This window comes from Fundulus heteroclitus, chromosome 9, assembly GCF_011125445.2.
Source record: "Fundulus heteroclitus isolate FHET01 chromosome 9, MU-UCD_Fhet_4.1, whole genome shotgun sequence".
Taxonomy (NCBI): domain Eukaryota; kingdom Metazoa; phylum Chordata; class Actinopteri; order Cyprinodontiformes; family Fundulidae; genus Fundulus; species Fundulus heteroclitus.
The window spans coordinates 20,106,587-20,133,436 of NC_046369.1; the positions used below are offsets into that span (position 1 = coordinate 20,106,587).

The 26,850-nt window shown below is 39.4% G+C and overlaps 1 protein-coding gene across 4 annotated transcripts; it reads left to right on the forward strand.

The window, feature by feature from the left end:
* The first annotated feature begins 2,190 nt into the window (after positions 1-2,190).
* On the forward strand, positions 2,191-25,590 carry ncln (nicalin). 4 transcript variants are annotated; one of them, XM_036141194.1, is made up of 15 exons: positions 2,191-2,493; positions 4,703-4,893; positions 10,052-10,196; positions 10,322-10,416; positions 13,956-14,036; positions 14,242-14,345; positions 14,526-14,614; positions 16,496-16,635; positions 16,837-17,063; positions 18,740-18,827; positions 18,917-18,955; positions 19,129-19,292; positions 21,343-21,396; positions 21,938-22,016; positions 23,946-25,590. In XM_036141194.1, exons 1-15 carry the CDS (start codon positions 2,319-2,321, stop codon positions 24,006-24,008), a joined length of 1,734 nt encoding a protein of 577 aa, XP_035997087.1. In that variant the 5' UTR covers positions 2,191-2,318; the 3' UTR covers positions 24,009-25,590. The 4 variants fall into 4 exon arrangements, with proteins under 4 accessions (XP_035997087.1, XP_035997089.1, XP_035997088.1 ...); XM_036141196.1 differs by having other exon boundaries at positions 16,837-17,015; XM_036141195.1 differs by having other exon boundaries at positions 2,192-2,493; positions 19,132-19,292.
* The last annotated feature ends 1,260 nt before the right edge of the window (positions 25,591-26,850 follow it).

Genomic DNA, 26,850 nt, shown 5'->3' on the forward strand with positions numbered 1-26,850 from the left:
CTGCCTTGTGTCTTGCATCCCCAACCAATTTCCATTAATTTGAGGCAAATATTTTGGGTCAATTGAGTGAGTCTTGGAAAGAATTGGGTGCTCCAAAAAGACAGTTTCACCTGACTCCAATTAAAACTAAGCCCTAAAAAGATACATAAGGGAATAATAAACTTCTGGAATGGTCTTCAACGACACAAACCCTATTGAAGGCTGTGGGCTAAACTTAAAAAAAAAAAAAAAAAGAAACAGCAAACAAGCCATTTTAAATGATCAAACTTAAAACTGGCTGGATATTTAATGAAGAAAATATCCAGAACCTTGTTCATGGCTAGCGGGTCACATATTTGAGTCTGTACGGAATATTTCAACCCTTTGTAGATTAGGAAGAAAATCCCCACGAACATCAAACTTGTGCACCAAATTGTTGTTTTTGGAGTTTGTTGATTCATTAATTCTTCCTCCTGGAACAAAGAGCAGCACAAACAAATCTGGAAGGAGAAATTTTATATGAAATCTATACCCATGACCAGTGTAGGCCTCTCACATGTACATGAAAAATATTATTTTTAGTTGCTTCCGGTAAAAAAAAAAAAAAAAAAACTGTAACTGAATATAACTGAAACTTCAGTTTATCTGATGTTTAATTATGCAGTCCCAGTTACAAGATGAGTCAGCAAATGCAGTTATACGTTTTACAAGAACACAGAGGGAGTTTTTGCCTTGCATCAGACCTACAAATATCTGGCACAAGCAAATATAACTGAGCAGAGGCACGCCTAATACAAAGCTTTAAACCATTTTTACACACAAACATTCAATCACTCTTTAAAATAGAAATGTTTATAGACTATAGAGGTTTAAAGATTTAGAGTACATAAAAGTTAAAAGTTTTTCTGGGGGAAAAAACAAACAATTTTGACCAAATTTTAAGCCATTTCTTAACCTGTTGGTCTTGCATACTACATTCGAAACTTATTAAGGTAAAATTTTAGCAGTTTATTTTAGTCTGGAAAATTTGAGGTAATGGGGCAAATGTTTACTTCATGAAGAAATATATAGACGCACACGTGGTTGTAGGATCCTTATGCAAAGGTAAAATTCTTTTTGTATGAATATATATATATATATATATATATATATATATATATATATATATATTTATATATATATATATATATATATATATATTACTATGAAAAAGGATGCTGGAAAATAAAGCAATTACCATTGTGTTTTACAGAAATAATATCATGTTTTGACTCTTGCATTAAAATAATATTATGATCAGGGAATCCAAATATGTATGTGCACCCTATAGATACAAATTAATTTTGTAAACGGTCCTTCAGGGTAGGGATAGCGTGAGATCCCATGGGAAAATATACTGGTAAAAAAATCAATAGTATTAATAGAATTTTACACATCACAAATTATATTCTTGTTTATTATTATTATTATTATTATTATTATTATTATTATTATTATTATTATTATTATTATTATTATTATTATTATTATAGTTTAGTTCAGTGTAGTTATGTATTGGTTGTTTCGGAGCTTGGTTGGTCAGTTGGGTAGTAACACGGTTGAATGAACCCCTTTTTTTATTTTATTTTTATTTTCTTTTTAGAAATAATCTAGTTTAAATGGCTAGTATATGAATAAGAGGAACATTTACCTATTTCAATAAAACAAAAGTATTCTGTGTATATCAAACGTCTGTACACTGTAAGCGCTGTAACCAAGGTCAAATTCCTTGATTGTGCGAATCAAGATGATTCTGCTACATCTCTCAATTTTTATTGACGTTTTAGGTTTTAGCTTTCAATATGAGGCAGTAATCGACTCTTAATGTGTTTCTGACTTAGAAAAAAAGGCAAGCAAGAAACGCATGCCAAATACCGTCGGAATGACGGGATAACGCATAATTATTAGCCAACCATCATCCAAAAGCGGGGCAGAGGTGGATGAATTACATGGTGCCTTGCGCCATCTAGTGTCTTAGAAAATGTACTGCTTTTTAATTATAGCTGCCCTGTAAGGTCCCTGAACGACCCAAGGATCAACTAAGTTTTGAATCTTTTACAGATATTATCGTACATAATTATTTACTTCAATGTTTGCTGTTCATTTTACCTATTTTTTTAATGAAATACCAACAGTGCTATTTTAATTTTTTTTATCGTCGGTGTTTTAATTTCACCAGACATGAACGGGTCATCCAGTTCTGTGCCTGATCAAAATTCGCTGCTGGTAACCGTCAGTGGCCGAGAGCGGTGACAGCTGCACATTTAGTCCTCTGCTCTGCACCCACTACAATCGCCAAAATGTTCGAGGAAGCCAGTGAAGTGTTTGACAACATGTTTAAATCGTCGTTTCCCCTCACCTTCATAGTGTTTATCCCCGCGGTGCTGATCCTGGTGTCTCCGCTCCCGGCCGAGGCGGCTCATGAGTTCACGGTGTACCGCATGCAGCAGTACGACCTCCAGGGACAGGCGTACGGTAAGCCGACCACTTCACCTCCTGTCCTGACTGATCTGAATGTATATACTCGTTTAATGGTTGCTTACTGGAGGTCTTTCAGGGGTGGTTTGCTGTCAGTTTCCGGCCACCTTTTAGGTGACGTTTCACGGAGGGCTAGCTAGCGGCTAACGTAGCCTAGCTTTCCATTAAGGCAGTGACTGTGCCTCTATCGCTCTCCTTCTGTGTTGCTGACGGTGTTCATTTCCAATTAGCTAAGTTCAATTAAAATGTGAGGTATTACGGATGCGGACCAGGCCCAATTCAACGTGCTGACAGAACTTTTCACCCTCTGTGAACTCGTTAAAAATGCTTTTCTGCCTAAAGGAAGGCAGTGAAATGCGACTGTAGGAGTCGATTACACGTTTATGTACAAATATGCAGTTTTGTTTCAGAGTTAACAAAAATGGCCTAAGCTTTTCCTAATAGTTTCCATTTGGTTTCCCCAACAGGTTTTCTTCCCTTACTGGGCATGCGTGTATGGGGTTGGCTGGGTTTTCACTCTTGCTTTTTTTTTTTCAGTAATGAAAATGTGCTAAAAGTAAGGAAAAAAAACAAGGAAAATACTATAATGAGAAAATATCTAAAATGAGCATTTTCGCCCTTTTGAACAATGAATATCAGCATCAGCTTTAATGTGACTTGAATCGGACTGAAACCGTGGTAGATTGGATTGAAATAGAATAAACTGGTCTAACTCAAGTTTAATTTGGGCTTGGCTGTGATGAGGATTTCTGATTTAAATGGGACTGTTTGTCCTGTAAAGTGTCTTGAGATGTGGTGAATTTTTACAATAAAAAAAAACAATGAGAGAGTCCTAATTAAGAAGTGATATGTGGTAACGAAACAGGCCATGATTTGCACAATACTAGGAAAACTCACAATTCCCATATTATTGGTAACTCTAGCAACGATGGTATTTTGTGTCTTGGCGATGTGAAGGAGTAAATAATCATACTTATGAAATATGTAATGAATTAAGTGTCTATAAACAACACACAGACCTTTTTAGTGGCTGTCATGCCAAGAAGACACTGTGCTTCCTTTAAGGTCACTCCACCATGGCAATAACTGATTATAACATATCTATAAACACCTGTTGGACAAAAACAGCGTTCAATGCCAGACGTGGCGTCAAGAATGTTGTATGGTGTCTAGAATTATTTATTAAGATTTAAACAGCTGTCTAGAATCCTGTATATAAGCCTCTGTCTGTATTTCCTTTGGACAGAGACTAAGAACGTTCTGATGGGATGTGTGAATTGTGTGTGAATGGCGTACGCCAATAAACGGTCTTTCCGCTGAGCCTGGATCTAATATGAAGTCTGTTTCCTGAAGTCATTTTGTTAATATAGTTAAGAAGAGATTTTATTCTAGACAAAATCCTCTATATTAAGTGTAGGTATCAGCAGTAGTAGGACTCCATCCTAATGGCCTCATAGAGCGTGGGTGATATGACAAAATTATATTATGATTTATTTATTTATTGCAGTACAATTAAGGTCACAGGTTTATCATAATTTCCCTTCATCAAAGCATAGCGCTTTAAAAAAAAAAAATCTTAATGCACAATGACTTAGAGCAGAGAGCATTTCTAACTGGATCCTAATCGGTTTCTACATATTTGCGTCTAAGACGTTTGTTCTCCAAACGTGTTGTGTAACGTTTAACAACTTATTTTTCATTTCAAAACAAAGCAACACTCTGGTAAAGTTCACTAACTTAATGTGTAGCAGTAGGAGAATTTCTGTATCACGATTATTGTGTGCATACTTTTCACAGCTGTCAGTTTAACGTTTGCATCAACAAACAGCCGCGTTAGTAGTAATATTCTTCATTATATCAAATATTGTTCCGTAGTCGTCCTTTGGGTGATTTTTATATTGCACACAGTGATTTTCCAACAACTACTGCTTTACAATTTGGGCTTTTATTAAACCTAAACCTCTTGGCCTGGGCATGAGAGGGAGAGATTCACTCCCTGTTGTACCTTGTGTTTGTTTCAGTAAGCTCAAAAACGCACCAAATGACGGTAAAACCCTCCAACTAACATAGGAGGAGAATACATAGTGGAGGCAAAAGTGGTTGTGTTCAACACTTTATCAATCCGCTGGAGAAAAGGTTTATTTCTTCCTATTTGACAAACGCCACAAACTGCTGGATGAATAAGCAACCTGTCGTCTTCCTTTAGGCACCAGGAACGCCATCCTGAATACGGAGGCGCGTACTGTGGAGGCAGAGGTACTAAGTCGCCGCTGTGTCATCATGCGTCTGGCAGATTTCTCCTACGACAAGTACCAGAAAGCCCTGCGCCAGTCGGCCGGCGCGGTGGTCATCATCCTGCCCAAGAACATGTCGGCCATGCCGCAGGACATAGTGCAGGTCTGTTGTTGTTGAGTTGTATGTTTATATATGCTGGTGAAGATTCTCAGTCATCCAGGTCATGGTCATTCCAAAAAAAGGTAAAAAACAAAGCAACTGGACTTGTTTTCCGTAGTTGAAGACGTTTCGCTTCCTCTCCCGGAAGCTTTCTCAATTCAAAAAGTCTGGAGTAATGATGAGTAACAAGCTTTATACCATTCCAAACAAAAGCCTGTAATGGCTTAGATAACATGCAAATTCAACCGAAACAGGACCACCCCTTAGTAATGGGCGGTCGTTAAAACCATTAAGCCAGCGGAATGGACCGAAACTGGTCCACTCCTCTGTAACGAGGAGTCGTTAGAGTTGTTATTGGCTTGGCTTAAAGGAACAATGTTTTAATCACCTGAATGAGGGTGAGAGTTAAGTTGACGATTGGCTGGAATTAATCCTATAGCTGTGTTGTAAGTTTTTGAGAGTTGGAACCTAAGGCCTCCTCCTCTGTTTAAGGTTGGTCTTTCTCTCTTGACGTAGATGGCTTCCTTCACACCCCTTTCAAACCATCTGTCTTCTTTGTCCAAAATGTGAACATTTTGGTCCTCAAAAGAGTGTCCATTGTCCTTTAGGTGTAAGTGGACAGCAGAGTCTTGACCTGAGGAGGTAGCTCTCCTGTGTTGAGCCATGCGTCTGTGGAGAGGTTGTTTGGTTTCTCCAATATAAAGATCAGAACATTCCTCACTGCACTGAACTGCATACACCACTCCGCTCATCTTAGGTTTGGGGGTTTTGTCCTTGGGATGCACCAGCCTCTGTCTGAGGGTCCTGTTTGGTTTGAAATGTACTGGGATTTTATGTTTGGAGAAAATCCTCTTGAGTTTTTCAGAGACTCCAGCAACATATGGGATGACGATGTTTTTGCGTTTATTCTTCTCACCATTATGTTCTGCAGCGGGTCTTTTGGATTTTCTTGCTGATTTGACAAAAGCCCAGTTAGGGTACCCACAGGTTTGGAGGGCATCTCTGATGTGTTTCTGTTCCTTGTGCTTCCCTTCTGTTTTAGTCGGGACATGCTCGGCCCGGTGTTGTAAGGTTCTGATGACAGAAAGTTTGTGCTCCAGTGGGTGGTGTGAGTCAAAAAGAAGATATTGGTCTGTGTGGGTGGGTTTCCTATACACTTCAATGTTGAGGTTTCCATCTCCTTCCAAATTCACCAAACAGTCGAGAAAAGGTAGCTTGTTGTCCTTGGCATCCTCTCGAGTAAACTTGATGTTGTTGTCCACCGAGTTGATGTGTCTTGTGAACGCTTCCACTTCTTTTAGCTGGATTTTGACAAAGGTGTCATCCACATATCTAAACCAGTGGCTTGGTGGTGTTCCTCTGAAAGTTCCCAAAGCTCTCTTTTCCATTTCTTCCATGTAAAGATTGGCTACAATAGGTGACACTGGAGATCCCATGGCACAGCCATGCTTCTGTCTGTAAAATTGATCGCTGAACTTGAAATAAGTAGTAGAAAGACAAAGGTCCAGTAGGGTACAGATCTGGTCCGGAGTGAAATTAGTTCTGTTATTAAGGTCACTATCTTGTTCAAGACGTTTCCTGACTGTTTCTACTGCCTCTGATGTAGGTATGCAAGTGAAAAGTGAAGTGACATCGAAAGACACCAGAGTTTCCCCTGGTGCCATCTTTAAATGTTTGACTTTGTTAGCAAAGTCCTTGGAGTTTTCTATGTGGTGTGGTGTGTTCCCCACCAGGGGGGCTAAAATACTAGCAAGCTGTTTAGCAATGTTATATGTTACTGAATTAATGCTGCTGACAATGGGTCTGAGTGGTGTTCCTTCTTTGTGAATTTTTGGGAGTCCATATAAGCATGGAATGTCTTCTCCTGGATATAATCTATAATAAGATGAGCGATTGATTACCTTGTCTTTTTCTAGTTGTTGTAGGTAGTCAGTGATTTTCTTTTTGTAGGAGTTGGTAGGATCCCTTTTCAAAGACTCATATGTGTTGGTGTCACTCAGTAGAGTGTGAATTTTGTCCTGGTAGTCTGAAGTGTTGAGGACCACGGTGCATCTTCCTTTGTCTGCTGGTAATATGGTGATGCTTTGGTCCTGGCTAAGCGATGTTATGGCTTTCCTTTCCTGAGGTGTGAGATTGGAAGGAGGTGGTTTGGCGCTAGATAGGGTAGCTGTTATTTTCATCCTGAGTTTTTCTGCCTCTGTTTCAGCCAGATTGTTGTTCTTGATGGCCGATTCCGTGGCCGTTATCAGTTCCACAATGGGTATTTCTTGTGGAGAAATGGCAAAATTCAGACCTTTACTCAGTACCTCCATCTCCGGCTTCCTCAGCGACCTGCTAGAGAGGTTTTTAAGCCGGAGATGGAGGTACTGAGTAAAGGTCTGAATTTTGCCATTTCTCCACAAGAAATACCCATTGTGGAACTGATAACGGCCACGGAATCGGCCATCAAGAACAACAATCTGGCTGAAACAGAGGCAGAAAAACTCAGGATGAAAATAACAGCTACCCTATCTAGCGCCAAACCACCTCCTTCCAATCTCACACCTCAGGAAAGGAAAGCCATAACATCGCTTAGCCAGGACCAAAGCATCACCATATTACCAGCAGACAAAGGAAGATGCACCGTGGTCCTCAACACTTCAGACTACCAGGACAAAATTCACACTCTACTGAGTGACACCAACACATATGAGTCTTTGAAAAGGGATCCTACCAACTCCTACAAAAAGAAAATCACTGACTACCTACAACAACTAGAAAAAGACAAGGTAATCAATCGCTCATCTTATTATAGATTATATCCAGGAGAAGACATTCCATGCTTATATGGACTCCCAAAAATTCACAAAGAAGGAACACCACTCAGACCCATTGTCAGCAGCATTAATTCAGTAACATATAACATTGCTAAACAGCTTGCTAGTATTTTAGCCCCCCTGGTGGGGAACACACCACACCACATAGAAAACTCCAAGGACTTTGCTAACAAAGTCAAACATTTAAAGATGGCACCAGGGGAAACTCTGGTGTCTTTCGATGTCACTTCACTTTTCACTTGCATACCTACATCAGAGGCAGTAGAAACAGTCAGGAAACGTCTTGAACAAGATAGTGACCTTAATAACAGAACTAATTTCACTCCGGACCAGATCTGTACCCTACTGGACCTTTGTCTTTCTACTACTTATTTCAAGTTCAGCGATCAATTTTACAGACAGAAGCATGGCTGTGCCATGGGATCTCCAGTGTCACCTATTGTAGCCAATCTTTACATGGAAGAAATGGAAAAGAGAGCTTTGGGAACTTTCAGAGGAACACCACCAAGCCACTGGTTTAGATATGTGGATGACACCTTTGTCAAAATCCAGCTAAAAGAAGTGGAAGCGTTCACAAGACACATCAACTCGGTGGACAACAACATCAAGTTTACTCGAGAGGATGCCAAGGACAACAAGCTACCTTTTCTCGACTGTTTGGTGAATTTGGAAGGAGATGGAAACCTCAACATTGAAGTGTATAGGAAACCCACCCACACAGACCAATATCTTCTTTTTGACTCACACCACCCACTGGAGCACAAACTTTCTGTCATCAGAACCTTACAACACCGGGCCGAGCATGTCCCGACTAAAACAGAAGGGAAGCACAAGGAACAGAAACACATCAGAGATGCCCTCCAAACCTGTGGGTACCCTAACTGGGCTTTTGTCAAATCAGCAAGAAAATCCAAAAGACCCGCTGCAGAACATAATGGTGAGAAGAATAAACGCAAAAACATCGTCATCCCATATGTTGCTGGAGTCTCTGAAAAACTCAAGAGGATTTTCTCCAAACATAAAATCCCAGTACATTTCAAACCAAACAGGACCCTCAGACAGAGGCTGGTGCATCCCAAGGACAAAACCCCCAAACCTAAGATGAGCGGAGTGGTGTATGCAGTTCAGTGCAGTGAGGAATGTTCTGATCTTTATATTGGAGAAACCAAACAACCTCTCCACAGACGCATGGCTCAACACAGGAGAGCTACCTCCTCAGGTCAAGACTCTGCTGTCCACTTACACCTAAAGGACAATGGACACTCTTTTGAGGACCAAAATGTTCACATTTTGGACAAAGAAGACAGATGGTTTGAAAGGGGTGTGAAGGAAGCCATCTACGTCAAGAGAGAAAGACCAACCTTAAACAGAGGAGGAGGCCTTAGGTTCCAACTCTCAAAAACTTACAACACAGCTATAGGATTAATTCCAGCCAATCGTCAACTTAACTCTCACCCTCATTCAGGTGATTAAAACATTGTTCCTTTAAGCCAAGCCAATAACAACTCTAACGACTCCTCGTTACAGAGGAGTGGACCAGTTTCGGTCCATTCCGCTGGCTTAATGGTTTTAACGACCGCCCATTACTAAGGGGTGGTCCTGTTTCGGTTGAATTTGCATGTTATCTAAGCCATTACAGGCTTTTGTTTGGAATGGTATAAAGCTTGTTACTCATCATTACTCCAGACTTTTTGAATTGAGAAAGCTTCCGGGAGAGGAAGCGAAACGTCTTCAACTACGGAAAACAAGTCCAGTTGCTTTGTTTTTTACCTTTTTTTGGAATATGTTTATATACACTATAAGCCATTTCTAACATTTCTTTTTGTGTAAAGTGCCAACTCGTATTTTTATCGGAGCTTCAAAAGTCAAAGAATATTTGTTTTATTTCCAACAATAGTCCCTCTGATCTCTTCGTTTCTTAATGGCTTATTTTCCTTTCATCTTTTCTAAAGATGAATGAGTCAAAAGTAAGTTAAAGTTTTAATGGGTGAAATTATAACGAAGCCAAACATTTGCTGTGTTTCTAAGCGCTTAAAGGAGATTATATTTTATCTCATTAAAGCATTCCTTTCACCCCCTGACTACTTACACCTCCCACGTTACGAGTAGGCATCTCCTAGAACGCAACAGAGAAATTATGGATTACTTTTGGTTTAGTGAGGGAAAATATTGCAGTAATACATTTTTTTTCTTAAGTCCTTCTTGTAAGATCTTTCCAAGCAGATCTTCCAGGGAAAATGGAGATGAGGTTTTCCTTGTCAGTTTGTTTCTCTGTCAACGTCTGTCCCAAGGGGAGCTGTCTCCTCTCATAAAGGCTGCCGTTCTCCCCTGTTAACCCACCGCAGCAGTTCATGGAGCTGGAGCCGGAGATGCTGGCCACCGAGACCATCGTCCCCGTCTACTTTGCCGAGGAGGACAATGAGCTGCTGTCCATCTACACCCAAACCCTCACATCCTCGTCCTCCCAGGGCTCCCTGTCTGCAGCCGAAGGTAGAGACGCGTGTGATGAGCAGAGGAGGAAAAAGCTCCAGCTCGTGCTTTGAACATCAGAGCTGTCAGATGTTTGCTTGATCAGATATCGATTCATGTGTTCAACTCATGTTTCCTCACTGCAGTACTGCTGCACACAGCCACAGCAAATGGCTTTCAGATGGTGACCAGTGGAGCGCAGAGCAAAGCCATCAGTGACTGGGCCATCACCAGTTTGGAGGTGAGACACTTGGAAACAGGGCGAGGCAGGAAGGCATGTAGCGACGTCTGTAAACCTGTTCTTCTGCAGTTTGGGAATAAATTTTTACTTAGGCTGTTTCAGCAAATAAAATAATGAAACCTAATCCCAAAGTTCAGTCAATTTCTGATCTGGGGTCTCACGTGCGAAAGAGTGCGCAGCTCTCATACTAAATGTTGGCATTTGATCCTAAGAGGTAGGGCTGGGCGATATGGATTAAAAATTAAATCTCCGATTTTATCATACCAAATCTGATTAATCGATTTTTTTTCCTCCTTTTTGTTTCATATAAAGAAATTATTTTAAAACCTTGCTTTTTATGTCAAGCATTTCGTCAGGGAGTTGACCTTAATTCAAAGTGCAACTAAAAACAAGCTGTAAAACATGCAAAACAAGATGGTAGCCGTGCCATTATAAAAAATGAAAATATAACAAAACATTTGCTGCTAGTGGTATTACACATTGACCTAAGAACAGGCTTCACTGCACTTGTGAACTTCAAACTAAGTTAAAAGAAAGTAAATAAGTAAATGAAGTACCTCGTATTATGGTAAAAAAAAAAGTTTCCACTTAACAATATTTTGACAATATATTTGCCTAAACATATATTCAGCATCACATGCTGTTCTCTTCATGGAAACCCAATGAGTGTATTGGCAAAATAAAATCCAGATTTTCCAAAAATGAAATCTTAAAGAATTGTAAATTCGAATTAATCGATTAAATCGATTTATCGCCCAGCCCTACTAAGAGGTAGTTGTGATTTAATACAATAAGATTTATGAAACCCTGCGTAGACAGTTCCCCACATGTGTTGCCTTTCTATTGGAATTGGAGGCACCTGCACGAAAATCAGTAAAAAAAAAATACCCAGAATTCACCTTCCACACGTCCACATCACCATGGCAATGGAGCCGTCAGACTCGTCAGCTTGAGGGATATTTGTAATCAATTACAGAAACCCAGCAGCTCCTTGAATGACGTCTGCGACTCTATAAAGAAACTGGCTGAAAATAAAAAGGTTTCTTTGGCTGGACCCGTTTTGTTCTGAATTGTTTATCAAGTTCAGACGCCGCTGTCGGGCTGCTGCATTGAGCTCGACTACAGCTTTAGGCTGATTACTGTAACGTACATCCAGTCATTGTGATGCCATTAATATGCCTCTAATACTGCGATGAGGAAGTCTGACCACACACTCTATGTGGAGCACTTTAAATCTTTAAGACGAGCCACTTAAAAAAAACATGAGTCGGCCGTCGCGCACGGATCCTGCTCTTATATTTGTTCTAGACTATTATAATGAAAATTATTATTATTATGAAAGTATAATGGAATCCTGAGTTGAGCAGGATTATATAGCTCTGATTACATTTGGAAATCGGCTCCTTGCTGCTAATGAGAGCCAAGGTTTAGGGGGTATTTATGTATCAAAAATAATTTCTCTGGACACTCTGAACTGGTTAATAAGCTGATCGTCATCAACAGCAGGATCTCTCATCACAAGCTCTACCTGCATTCTTCTGTCGCCCGTGTCCTCCAAGCCGCCACAGCTACATGTAACCTTATGCAGCTACTGCTGGTGTTGTTGCCTCCACCTTAAGAATCAAAACACCTGTTTTGTTAAGCATTAATCTGCTGTTCTGACCCTGTTTTCTTTTTTTTTCTTTTTTTTTTGTGAGAATGAAAAAGCTTGTTAGATGATTCATGTGCATTTACTCATTTACATCCACATGAAATATTCACAGTTTACATCTGATTGAGGTTGTTTCTATCATTTCGAGGTAGAGCTGGGCGATAAATCGATTTAATCGATTAATTTGAATTTACAATTCTTTAAGATTTCATTTTTGGAAAATCTGGATTTTATTTTGCCAATACACTCATTGGGTTTCCATGAAGAGAACAGCATGTGATGCTGAATATATGTTTAGGCAAATGTATTGTCAAAATATTGTTAAGTGGAAACTTTTTTTTTTACCATAATACGAGGTACTTCATTTACTTATTTACTTTCTTTTAACTTAGTTTGAAGTTCACAAGTGCAGTGAAGCCTGTTCTTAGGTCAATGTGTAATACCACTAGCAGCAAATGTTTTGTTATATTTTCATTTTTTATAATGGCACGGCTGCCATCTTGTTTTACAAGCATGTTTCACAGCTTGTTTTAAGTTGCACTTTGAATTCAGGTCAACTCCCTGATTAAATGCTTGACATAAAAGCAAGGTTTTAAAATAATTTCTTTAATTTTTTTTTATGAAACAAAAAGGAGGAAAAAAATCGATTAATTGGATTTGGTATGATAAAATCTGAGATTTATTTTTTAATCCATATCGCCCAGCCCTATTTCGAGGTGCGTTAGGTTGTTGTATGAGACTAAATGTACGGATTTATACCATAATAAAACCTCTGGTCCGATGCTCCTTGGGTTAAATAAAACTGAATGGAGTTACATTTCAGTGGATTTGAAGTGAGTTTTAGTGGTTTTTAATTGTTAAATAAGCTTGCGTTGCACACTTTCACACAACGTTGATTTTTGTACGGGCTAAATTGTGCGTTAAACACTGCACCGCATGTTTTTTTTGTGCGTATGCACGCTTCGTACATGAGGCCCTTGGTGGTGGACATTAGACCTATATCTACCTCACAGTGTAGGAGATTAAAGGAACATTTTAGTGGAGTATTTATCAAAGTACTGTTTGCCCTAAAGATTTCATGAAGGATTTGTGTAGAGGGAATATCAGGAAAACGTGGTTAAGTTTAGCTCAAGAAGCGAGTAGAAAGCTTCACGGATTGGGTTTCCATGGCGGAGCAGCTGCACCCAAGCCTTAAATCTCCAGGTCTGACACAAAGCATTGTGTTTAGTCGTGTAAATCTTGCTGCCACTAGAGTCTAGAGTAGTGGAGACGTTTTCTGTGCCTCTCTGTCAGGCAGTGCCTCTACACTGCAAAAACAACTAAAAATAAGTAACATTTTCTTGAAATGAGTGTATTTGTCCTTGATTTGAGCAAGAGTAGTTTTAACCCTAAATTAAAACTATTATAATTAGATATACTGCACTAGAAATAAGTTGAGATCAATTGTTCTTATTTTAAGTGCAAAAATCTTATTCTGTTGGCAGATTATCTTATTTACCTGCTCAAATAAAGTACTAATGCAATCATTTCAAGACAATTTTAACTTCTTTTACTCTGTTTTTGCAGTGAAGAGTCTGGCTTTGGCTGTTGCTAAAAGAGCAGCACTTTGCTGACTGCGCTGTTGTACAGTTTCCCATTTTGTTGCAGAGGGGTTCATTATGGGGGGCTTTCAGCTTCTCTGTGTTAAAACCTGAAGCTGTTCTTGCTTTGGGTTAGATTAAACTCCATCTAAAAGATGGTGCATTTCATGTTTTTTCTAAACGTAATCATCAGTCAGCAGGTTGTTGGAGGCTCAGTTTATCTTTCCAAAGTTTGAGGGTGGTTATTTAGTTTCCTTTTTGTTCTGATTATGTATCCATAGGCTAACGTGTCTTTGCTTTGTTTCTAGGGCCGTCTGACTGGAGTTGGAGGGGAGGACCTCCCCACTATCGTGGTGGTGGCCCATTATGACACTTTTGGTGTTGCTCCGGTATGCTGACCTCCTATATTGTCTTTCTTTAAAAGTCACGTATAATTTCAGCACATTCAGCAAAAACAGCAGCTGAAGTGATGCGTCACAAAATGTCTCCCAAACGTACCGCTTACACAACCGTTGCAGTTCAGGAAATTACACATTTTGTCTTAAGTGCCTGTAAAGGCAGAGAAAACTAATAGCTGTGATCTTTTTGTCGTAGTGGCTGTCGTATGGCGCAGACTCGAACGGCAGTGGTGTGTCTATGTTATTGGAGCTGGCTCGTCTCTTCTCCAAGCTCTACACCTATAAGAGGACGCACGCTGCGTGAGTGAAAACGCCGTCGCATCGAGACGATTTAGATCAAATGTGGTTTACAAGCTGAATAAGTGGAGGGACCATAAGAAGAGTTTGAGTAGGAGCTTCTGTGCTGCAGCTTATTTTTGGCAAAGCGCCACAGATGTGGTTATCTTGTAGACCTATGGTCACACTGTGTTGTGTCTGTAGGTACAACCTGCTGTTCTTCGTGTCTGGCGGAGGGAAGTTTAACTACCAGGGCACCAAGCGTTGGCTGGAGGACAACTTGGACCATACAGGTGATGTTTAGTTGTCCTAGCACACACACCTGTGGGATCTCCTCCTTACAAGAAATGTCTCCGTTTGGACTTGGCTCATCTGGTTAAAAAAAAGATATACTACATGTAATCACCAACTTAAATGTATAATTAGATAGAAGCCAGAAAGAGGATGGTTTTATACACTTTATAAAGCATGAATGGTACTTATTTGACTTATAGTATGTTACAGACTATAGATTTCTTTGGAATATAAGTCGCATCAGTCAATAAAAGCTTTATAAAGAGAAAAAAAACTTATATTCATCGCACCGGACTATAAGTCGCATTTATATAGAAATTTATTTCACAAAATCCAAGACTAAAAGCGGACATTTAACCTGGAAAGGCGACTTATTCAATTACACAGCTGCAGCCACAACAGGCATGGAAGAAACCTGGGAGGATGAATGGAGTAAATTAGCGTAACGCCATGCTACGCTGAAAGTTGTCAGAATTACGCTGAAATTAGACCACTTGTGTAATGGTGCTACGTGCTAAGCTAACAGTACAACACGCATGTTTGAGAGCAACATAGAAAGGTCAGTAAAGCTCTTGAACGTGCATCAGCGAAGTTGCAAGCTGTCCGGACAGCATGAGCTATCGCTAGCTGTTATTAGCTTCGAGGACAGCCCAGCGATGGGGTTCTGTCACAGTCTGGGCTCTCCCATCGAGCTGCACCACGCAATGCGTACTGAAACAGTGAAATAACATAGAAATGTTCACTCCTTGTCTGTAAGTTAATGTTTCAATAAATGTTTAAGTTGGACAGGAGCAGCATATAGTTTCGACAACCCTAGATAGCCCAGTTGTGGCTATAGACGGTAATGTTTACTCCCTGGTTCATGTTGGACCATTTAAAACATGTTATATATTCGATATATGTCGCACCTGAATATAAGTCGCAGGATCAGCCAAACAATGACAAAAGTGACTTATAGTCCATAAAATCTGGTATTTATATGCCTGTTATATGTTAATTTGACAAATTTATTGTCATCAGTGCAACAACTAATGTGCAATAATCTATCTAATAAATACACTATACTACAACCCGTGCAATAATCCTGATGTAGTGACTTCTGCTGCTATCAACACCTGAACATATGTCAGTACACATGTATGTATGTATGTACAAATGTATACAATGTATATGCACATATATACGTGTAGGTACGTATGTATGTAGACGTATAGATATATGTGTTTATATATATATATATATATGTGTGTGTGTGTGTGTGTGTGTGTGTGTATATATATATATATATATATATATATATATATATATATATATATATATATATATATATATATATACAGTGTTGACAGCTTACAAAAAGGTTGTATTTTCTGTCTAAACTTGGTCTAAATTTCTCCTGCACTTGGTTTATATTATTTTAAGTGAATTTGACCTTCAAAGTTTACCAAAATGTAAAAAATGTCATTCAAACTGCATTTGCTTTGTTTTACTTTTTACTTATACTTTTCATTACATTACTTGAGTACATCTATTTTTACAGTAATTTTCATACTTAAGTACAAGACATTTCAGATACTTTAAGACTTTTACTCAAGTAACATTTCAGTCAGTGACTTGGACTTTTACCAAAGTCATATTTTGGAGAGGTACTTATACTTTTACAACACTGTGTGTAAAAGTATAGGTACAGGCCCATTCCTATTTCTTTTTGTATTTTTTGGTATTCTTTTTGATCCATTGTACAAGATTCACTGTATATAACTGAATGCATCTTCCCTACTCTGCACCTTCTTGTATGAGCTGATGTGACGAGTGAATTTCTCCATTGTGAGATCAATAAAGTCTATCTTATCTTATCTTATCTTATCTTATCTTATCAGACTCCAGTTTGCTGCAGGACAACGTGGCCTTTGTGTTGTGTCTGGACACTCTGGGGAACGGGGACTCCCTCTACCTTCATGTGTCCAAACCACCGAAAGAGGGAACCCCTCAGTATTCTCTTCTCAAAGAACTGGAGACGGTAAGAGTTCAAGCACTCATCATCAATCTGTCAGAATAATCACATTTATATACTGAAAGATGTGCTGGGGTGCATATTTAATATCAGTTTTAACAGGTTATTCAGAAATTAATATACCAACCGTTACTGGGCATGAACCAGCCGACCCTGCCCAGGTACTAAAGACGCAGTTTGTGTTTCCCCGTCCTCGCTTACTCTCAGGTGGTCGCGAGTCAACACCCTGAAGTCAAGTTCTCCATGGTCCACAAGAAAATCAACCTGGCCGAGGACATGCTGGCCTGGGAGCACGAGCGCTTCGGGATCCGCCGGCTGCCGGCCTTCACGCTGTCCCACCTGCCCTCGCACCGCTCGGCGCAGCGCTCCAGCATCATGGACGTGCGGTCAGTGTCCCCCTCCTCTCGCCATGGAGCGGGAGAGCCCCCTGCTGGGTGGGTTCATTACTGCAAGTCACACCAATACCCTAAGAGAAAACAAATCACATTCCAGCGCGTTTCTTTTCCTTCATCTGTATACTGCGTTGAAGTTAATGTTTAACAGATGTTGCAGCAAGATATCTCTGGATCTTTTAGATCAATCTGTTTTAGATTGCCTCACTTCTTTGCTAATCCATCTATTTAGTCTTTTAAACTTTTCAGTCGCATCTGAGCAGGCCTCTGTGATTATGATAGCGCAGACTGATATTACGATGATTGAAATTTGAATTGTATTGCAAACCTACTCTATTTAAATTGTGGCGGTATAGGCTCATGGTGGCTCCCACCAGTGTTGTAGTACTCGAGTCCGAGACTCGAGTCCGAGTCATTAGCTAAATTTAGAGACTCGTGACTTGACTTGGACTTGAGAACTGATGACTCGAACTTGGACTCGGACTCCTACATTCAGATCATTCTGACTCGGAAATTGAGAAAAAGACTCAACTTTTTTTTTATATCATTAGGCTATAATTCTAATATGTCATTAGAATATTATTTGGTGTATGATTTTAATATCTAAATGTCGTACCGCGCACGTGACGTCACCATCTTATGAGCAACGCCCCTTGCCGCTAAGGTTGGGCAAACAGTGTGAGAGCGCGCAAGTAGCAACCAGCCATTACACATGCAACAGAAACAACGATATGACCGACTTTTCCGCTGTTAAACTTTCACAAGAGGATGTCCAGGCGCCCATTTTACTGGTAGAACTGTGGAACAACATACCAGCGTTCAGCTCAAACGATGGATTGAGTGTCGAGGTCTTAGAAAGCCTGGAAAACGGGCCGAGTTGATAGAAAGGTAAGTCGTTGTTTTTCTCCTGCTTGGTGTTCATTGCGTCATCGGCTGTTTTTTTTTTTTTTCTGTTTGTAGTCACCGTCCAGGAATCGGTATAAATTGTCCGGCCCGCCGAACAATTTAGTCCGGCCCGGTGGCCAAATGCATTATCATTATCAAACGGCTGTATCTCCTCGCTGTATCGACCGATCTGCACCAGATTTGTTGCGAGTCATGGGGGAACGCTGCCGAACACGTTTGTGGGAATCGCCCGGTGGACGAGCGAGTAAAATGCGTGACAGCATCTGCGGTGGCGGGTTAGGAGACGTCTTAGACTTGGAAAAAGCAGTCGTTTTACCGAGTAAAACCAAGGGTAACGTACAGTGAAAGAGTGGAGGAAAATGCATATTTGCCCTACATGTACCACGTGATATGACGTCACGTTCTAAAAATAGCTCGCTCGCGGAACGCCATTTTTAGTGCAATGGAATGTTACTGATTCATGTCATACATCACACGTCACTGCATGTTCCTACAACAAACTTGGATCAATAGTGACTTGACTCGGACTTGACTCGGATGAGTAGTGGACTCGACTCTGATTTTTTTTTAATGACTTGGACTTGACTCGGACTTGAACACTGGAGACTCGAACCTGGACTCGGACTCGAGGCATAGTGACTTGACTACAACACTGGCTCCCACCTGTCATGTCTGTGGGCCCTAGACGCTACGCCACGCCCAGTTTTATTTTTTCTTTTATTTTTTTTACTCACACGGACAACTAAGCACGGAGCCTAAAGGTTCAGTCTCCTCGCCTTTAACTTTTCCAAAAACATGTTTATTTCTTACAGACCTCATGTAGACGTGGACAAGCTCAGCAGGAACACCAAGGTGGTAGCTGAGGCTCTGGCGAGGGTTATCTACAACCTCACGGAAAAAGTAAAAGCCAGCAGAGAAAGCACACAGTCCTGATAGCTCCTGCTTATTTTAACGCCGTCTGTCTCTTTCTCTGTTCCTCTCCTGCAAAGGGAGCTGCTGGAGACCTCCAGATTTTCACAGAACAAATGGTACGTCGCTCCAGTCGGATGCTTCGTTTAACCCGTCTTATTGTATTAAAATCACAACTTCCTCGTAGGATCGACTAGAAAACAGGCTTACGTAATGATCTCCTGCATCTGACTGGAGTCCTGGAGCGGGACTCCAGTCAGATGCTGTGGTAAAAATGCGTCTCCCACGCCAGCAGGTCCAGGAGGAGCATCTGTCGGCCGTGGTCGACTGGCTCACGGCGCAGCCTCGGGCCGCTCAGCTGGTGGACAAAGACAGCAGCGTCGTCTCCACGCTGGAGTACCACCTCAGCCACTACCTCAAGGACGTCAAAAGGCACTACGTCAAAGCTGACAAAAGGTAACGCCGCAGCGAGGAACAGATTAAAGTAGCCATGCTCTCAATCAATGAAGGTCCTGCACAGTCTGGAAAAGCGTGGACAAAGGGAATGAGCCTTTTTGAGACTGAGAGCTGCTTCATTGGTGTTGTCACACGAAGGGCTACCAGTACTTTAGGTACAGGGTTCCTGCGGATCCTTAAAAAGTCTTAAAAGGCATTGAATTCTATAATATAAAACTAAGGCCTTAATTGGCATTAAAATGTCTTAAATCACTCTTTCTTAGGTCTTAAAATAGTTACCAGGTCATAAATAGGATTTTATTTTTGTAATCCTTACCAAACAGAATAATAATTGACACAATTATATTTTTTAAATTTACCGAACGGCTCAATGTAACCATTATTGGTTCCGTCCCGATAGCGGAGCCAATAAAAACTGTTGCGGCCGGACCATAGCTGTGAAAAAGAGTTGGCACTGGTTATGTTGTGGTTTTTAAAACTGATTTATAGTTTATTTTAGTAGGGAACAAAACAAAGTTTGTGAATTCAGTTCAGTAGTTGTTAAAAATATATCTGTAATTTGTGTGTTTTTTAGCTTTCTTCCTATATTTTAAACATGTCTACTGGGCCAGAAAGTAATGGTTTATGTTAAAATAAACATTTGGGTGAAGTTGTCGCAACCAGGTTTATCTTGTTTATCCTGAAGTTGGTCTTAACTTTTTATTTCAAGTGGCATTAAAAAGTCTTAAATTTAACTTGCCTTATGCTGTAGGAACCCTGTAGGTAAAATAAACACATATGTCATGCTTTGTTATAGATATAGTTGTTTTTAAATCTATTAGATTAGATTAGATTCAACTTTATTGTCATTACACAGGTACAGGTACAAGGCAACAAAATGCAGTTTAGGTCTAACCACACTGTAAAAACGGATCTAAAAATAAGCAAAATGTTCTTAAACATAGTGTTGTTGTCCTTGATTTGAGCAGGTAAATGAGATCATTTGCCAATGGAATGAGTATTTTGACTCCTAAATTAAGATAATTAGACATCCTGCACTTGAAATAAGATGATGGAGATAAATTGTTCCTATTTTAAGTGCAAAAATCTTATTCTATTGGCAGATCACCTTATTTACCAGCTCAAATCAAGGACAGATACACTAATTTTCAGAAAATTTTACTTATTTTTAGCTCCGATTTTGCAGTGCAGAAGTGCAATAGCACCAAGTGCAGGATAAACAATGGTTCCATATGTACAGGACATGGGTTTTTACTGAATAAATATAGAGATGGATACCATTATAAACAGAATTTTATAATATCTATATAAAATCTATATAAACGCAGGTGTGAATAAACAGGAAGGGTAACGTAATAAAATAAAGTATTAGATGCAGCTGACCCGTGGTCTAAATGTTGTATTCTTTATTCTGTCCTTACTTATTTGTGTTCTTCATTTCCTTTGTTGTCCTCTTCCTTTCTTGTAGACTTCTCCCTTAAACCCTTTCTTATGTCCTTGATCATTTCAGATTATGTATCTTTCCCTTTTTCCTTCATTATGCCTTGTTTTCTTTCTTTGTGAAAGTCCTTTCGTTCTCAAACTCTTGTGCCCTTCTTTCTTTCCTTCCTCTCTTCTCTGTGCCCTTCTCTCCATGTTGATGTCCTTGTTTCCTTCCTTCACTCCATCCTACCTTACTATCCGTGTTTTGTCCCAATTCCTCCCTTCAATTCTTCTTTCCTTTCATTCTTATTTCGTTCCTTTCTTTTGGCTTTCCAACCTTTCCTTCCTTGTCCGGTCCTAGTTCCTTTCTCTGTCGTCTTTTGTCCTTTATTCGCTCTTCTGTCCTTTGTTTTTGTTTTTTGTTTTTTGCAAATCATGCATCTCTTTTAAATTCATATTGACTGTTATTATTTTTACAGTAGTTTCTTCAATCGGTAATATTAATGATACGGCTGCTACAGTTTTTTTGAAGCTGCTGAAATATACCGGTGTCAGACCTTACATGTCATATGGGGATGATTTAGGAGAAATAGGATGTTTAAAGTAAAAACATTTCTGCTTTTTCCAGGGACCCAGAGTTTGTGTTCTACGATCAGCTGAAGCAGACTATGAACGCCTACAGGTACGCCGTCGTCTGCTGCCTTTAACAGCATTCGCTGTCCAAACGGCTCTAAGCTGAAATTGTATTTTTAATCTAGAAGCAAAACGTAGCTTCCCCCCCCCCCAAAAATTATATTTGTTTCTTTTTATAATTTCTTTTAGGATGTACGCCTCTTTGTCTAGGAAACATGAAAAGACTAAAGTCCTAGCCAATAATGCTCCAAGCACCATGTTGACCCTGTGACTGAAGGCCTTGTTCACTTCCTGCAGTTTAGGAAGTTGAGCTAAACAGAGAAACAGGCCTCTGGTTGTGAGGGATGATGATTTGGAACATTTTATCCTAATTTGTATTCATAGTCCTTGGTGATGGCTTTACCTGGACAACTTTATTGTAATATTATAAAACGTCTGCAGCTTATTGTAACATGCTCAGAGGCTGTTATTAGTCTTTATTGACATAGTAAATGTTGTTCTGTAAAGGTCAGATTGAGATGGCAGAACAATGTAGATGACCTCCATATTTTTGCCTCCTCTCTCAAACTCTGTCTGCCTTTTTCTCTCAGGGTGAAACCGGCTATTTTCGACCTGTTACTGGCTTTCTGCATTGCAGCCTACTTAGGGATGATGTATCTGGCTATCCAGGTAAGTCACTGTGTTGCTTATGTCAGAACCTCCTATGAGGCTGCAATAAATAAATATGTGGGGCATCAGTTCAGCAGAAGATCAGTAGGGCTGGGTATCATCTAGGATGAGCCAGTTCTATACGATTCTCGATACACAGCTCAGCTTGATTTGACTCCAATATCGATATTTATTACTTTCAAATTAATGCTCAAAGTCATTCAATCACCAAAACCAGCCAAATATATTTATATTACATTTATTGAACACTGATGTATTAACAGGAAAATAAAGTGCATTTGGTTCAAAGCATTTAACGTATCACAGAAACCAAAAATGTGCCCAAATTCCTGTCATTCTGCAAATTCGTCTCTCTTGCACTTCCTCGCTGTGGACAGTAATGGCGCGCTGTAATAACGCCCCCTACGGGTTGGGAGGAACATCGATATTGAAAAAACAGAATATCAATATTAAATCATTTTTAAAAAAAACATCGATATTAATCTTTGTATCAATTTTTATGCACAGCCCAGTCAGCAGGATTACTCGTCACATTTAGTCTTTAAAATTCAGGCATTTCAGTTATTCCTCGTCGTTTTATACTATGAAGGATGACAATCGGTTATCTTCAGCCTATTTGTATTAGTTGCCATTTATGAAACGATAAACAAACCATAAACAATGAAAAGAAACCAGATATTTATATACGCAGTATAAAAAAAAGAGACATTACCTTTTTTTCCCCTGTCTGACAGAAGTTTAGACTAAACTTTTTCATTTTTAACTGAAAAATCATCATAAAAAGTCAGGTCACATTTTCCAAATCCACGCAGAGACAGAGTTTTGGAGACATGTCATGTGGCCGCATGAAACCATTGTTAAAGTGTTTAGGAATAACCAGTCACTGTTACATTTGGAGGAAGAAGGGAGAAGTATGCAAGCCTTAAAACACTCTTATTAATGAAGTATGGGGGTGGCAGCATCGTGTGGTGGAGGGGTGCTTTGCTGCCGCTGGGAAAGAACGTAATGTGGAAATATTGGAGCAACATCTCCAAACATCAGCCACGAAGTTGAAGCCTGAGCACAAATGGGTCTTCTAATTAGTTACAAAATAGCTTAAAGATGATAGAAACCGATGTATGTGATCAGCCAAAGCCGTGATCTTAGTCCCCTAGATAGAATAGAATAGAATAGAATTCAACTTTATTGTCATTGCACTGTCACAAGTACAAAGCAACAAAAATGTGGTGTGCATCTATCCAGAAGTGCTATACAGGATATAAATATTATTTATAAGGATGTATAAGTAAAAAGTAATAGTAGGTGACTGTAAAATGTTGTGTATAAATATAAATATGGGAGCTATATGCACAGATTATACAGAATATACAAGAATGTTAGGGAAAGGCATTTTCAGGGGCTCCCAAACATTTCAGCCTGCGACCCTCAAAATAACAGCGCCAGAGACCCCCGTTTTTTTTTTTTTTGTTTGTTTGTTTGTTTGTTTTTTGGGGAGGGGATAAAATGGTAAAATTACGAGAAAGTCATATTTTTATAAGAACTCTTACAAAAAATTGCATTAAATACTAAATCTTTTTAGCACATCAGCATCAAATCATTGTTCCACTTTGGGAACAACTGCCCTGGACGGCGTGTTGGGAAAGTTGCTTACAAACCCGGTTCTGTTACACCAGTTCTGTCAGGATTAATGGGTCGAAGTTCCTGCAAATAATCGTCAGAAACTTGTGGAAGGAAGCTGAAAACATGTTTAGAGGATTTGTACCAAACACTAAGAAAACTGAATGTGAACCGCGTATTTTAGAGATGGAATGAGACAACGATGGGGGGAAATTTTGTTTGTCTGGTTTCTGTTGTGTGAACAGTGGCGGAGCGGGCTGCCAGTAAATAAGAGATCAACTAAGCCTCCTCTCTCTCTCCCTCTCTCTGCAGAACTTTGGACTCCTCTACAGCGTTGTCCGAAGAATCACCCTGCCCAAAGCCAAGGTCCACTGAGGGTTCCTGGTTTCAAGTCCTTACCGTTACCTCGACCCTCAAACCCAGACACTCTAGCCAGTAAGAACGCAGAAGCTGGACCGGACTGCTGTTCTGACCAGGACCAGAGACGGTCACTTCCATTTCCTTCACCCGGATGCACAAACTATGATGTCAGATCCTGTCTTGCTGCCAACCTTGTCCTGGTCTCAAGGACCACGATATTCAGGAGTCGTGCTTTGAGATGTTAACAGCTTCTTGTTGTTGTTGTTGTTTTTCTGTGTTGACCTTTTTTATTTCCCCCGCCTCTCAGTACTCGTGGAGCCAAACTGATGTGTGTCGTTTTAGGCAGCTAGAAACTGATCACAGAGTTAAGTCTTGAGTTTGTTTTTTTTCAAGAACGGTGATCACAGGCCTGTTTAAACAGAAAGATGCAAAGTTTTCGTTCAAGGTCGAGCTCACAAATGCTTTAGAGGTGTTCTCTAAACACATAACTATTGTTCTTTGTACAAAAAAATCCTTTTTCTGCTTCAAAAAATTCCCCAAAAGGTATCAAATTTGTAACGAGAGGCTCAATTACCAAGCGTTGAGTTTCTCAAATCGATAATATCTAATTGCCTTCGAGGTTTTTGTGCCAATTTAACCTGCATGTGTAGCCTGTCTCCACTAATTTAATTCCTGCAGTGTTGACGGCGGCGTTCTGCTGGAGGTGAGTTTGAACAAGAGGAACGATCAAAATAATCAAGAACACCTTCAGATTTGTATTTTGTTTTTTTTGAGCATGTAAATGTCTCAAGGCTATATAAAAAAAACACAACTCCTCAGAAATACTGTTTACAGGAAAGACGATCTATCTGTGAAATGTGAAGATGTTTCTAGACCTTTTTTATTTCCCCCCCTACCACCTGGTGGCTTGTGCAAGTTTCCCCTAATAAACTAATTGTGCATTTCCTTTTCTTGATTCTGCCATAAACCTTTTTTTTTTTTTTTTTTTTTTTTTTTACTTTCATGTTGCTGTGTGAGTTTCTATGAAATATTTTTTGCTTCTTGAATGATTTCTTCCCTCGATTAAAGTGATCTTTTGTTAAATCATGATTTGGAGGTTATGAGAAGGATCGTGATTTCTTACCATATCAGAGCATGCGTGTGGTGGGAGTGTGCGTAAACCTCCTAAATCACATTTATCTTTAGAAATTAATGATTTGATTTGGACTTTCTTTTTTTCCCCAGAGTAAGAAGTTTAATATAAAACACTGGACTTTATTAAAAATGGGTAGTAATCAGATAAATGAGGCAGAAATGCCCCCAAATAGTTAATTCTACAGTTTTGCCTTTTCTTGTTTTGTGTGTTTATCTGCGTCGTTTACCTGTTTTCTTTGAGTTTCTGCATGACCCATGATAATAATTACAGGACTTTTTTTTTTTTTAACTTACCGACAGATGAAAAGCTGTGGTACAAAATGAAATCTTAATTTATTGGAGCAGTTTTTGTCTGTGCACTGAAATGAACTTTCCTCTGCAGCCTGTTTCACATCATCTGTGACACTCGATCTTTGCAATGGAAAATTATTGTGATTTAAAAATTAAATGACAATGGGACTTATCTTCTTGTTTCCGGACATTATTTCACAAAAAATGAAACATTTGGCTGAATGGTGTTAAAACTACATTACCAAATAGCAAGCGTTTAAAAAAAAAAAAGGAAAAAAAAGTGATTGAATTCAGACGGTAAAGAAGTTGGGGGAATTTATTTTTTATTTTTAATAGCTTACAGTGTTTATCAATGGTCCAAAAAAATCATTAAAATACATTTCAAAGTATGATTTAGTCTTTGATCCTTCAGTCATAAAAACATTTCTCGAACGCTCCCTTCATTTTTAGTTTTGATCGTCTAATGAGCGGTAAAAATAATACGATTAAATGACATTGCCATGTGTAGGAAATACCTGCAGGGCGTCTGGGCCCGTCACACTCAACCAGCTCTTCAGCTTCAATCACCAACCCCCAGAAACACACGTCCCTTATATTTCTTTCCATTTTTGGTGGACATTTTTGGCACAGTAGTAGGATTAATGGAGCTTACTCATTTTTCATGCGCAGTCTCACAGTTCTCTGTGCAAAATGTCATATTTGATTGTAAAGAAATGGGTCAATGTACGCCGCTCATTTCAGCTTACAATAATATTTGCTGGATTTCTTAAAAGTTTTTTCCTGTCGATTCACTCCTGCAGAGGTGATTTAAAAAAAAAAAAAAGAAAAATAATGCCACTTCTTAAATTATAATTAATGCAGCAGCCTTAAATTGTCCCAATTTTTTAATCGCTCTACGTTGAGATCTGAGTTTAGATCTGCAGATGCCTCATCAGTCACAGCGCGGTTCTGTCTGTGCCTGAATATATGGAAAGATGTCAGAAACATTCGACAATCCACTGCAACCCCTTTGGGTAGAAACATTTATTAGGTTTATTTTTTTTATAATAGCCCATAGATCACCTTTAATTAGTCCAACAGTAGCTGTCAAATCTCCACAAGTGAATCATCTATTTTCTTTTTACAGCTTTAACCAAAAAAAAAAGTGTTTTTCTTTTGTTCCAGATCAGGGGAATTTCACTTCTCAGCAGGGCTTTTCTAATAATTTACATTGGTTGCCAAATTGATTGGCCCCCCTTTTTTGAAAAGCTGTACAAAAACCCTTAAAATAAATTCATCTTTTCTTGCGGAAGCATGAAACTCCCAAGCTTTAATTTGAGCACATTTATTTATGCAATAGTTGGAAAAACACTCATGAGAAATAATGATTTTGAACAAAACCACTGGTGCCGTCTGTATTGGTCCTACCAGCAAACTCTGAAATAAAAAAAAA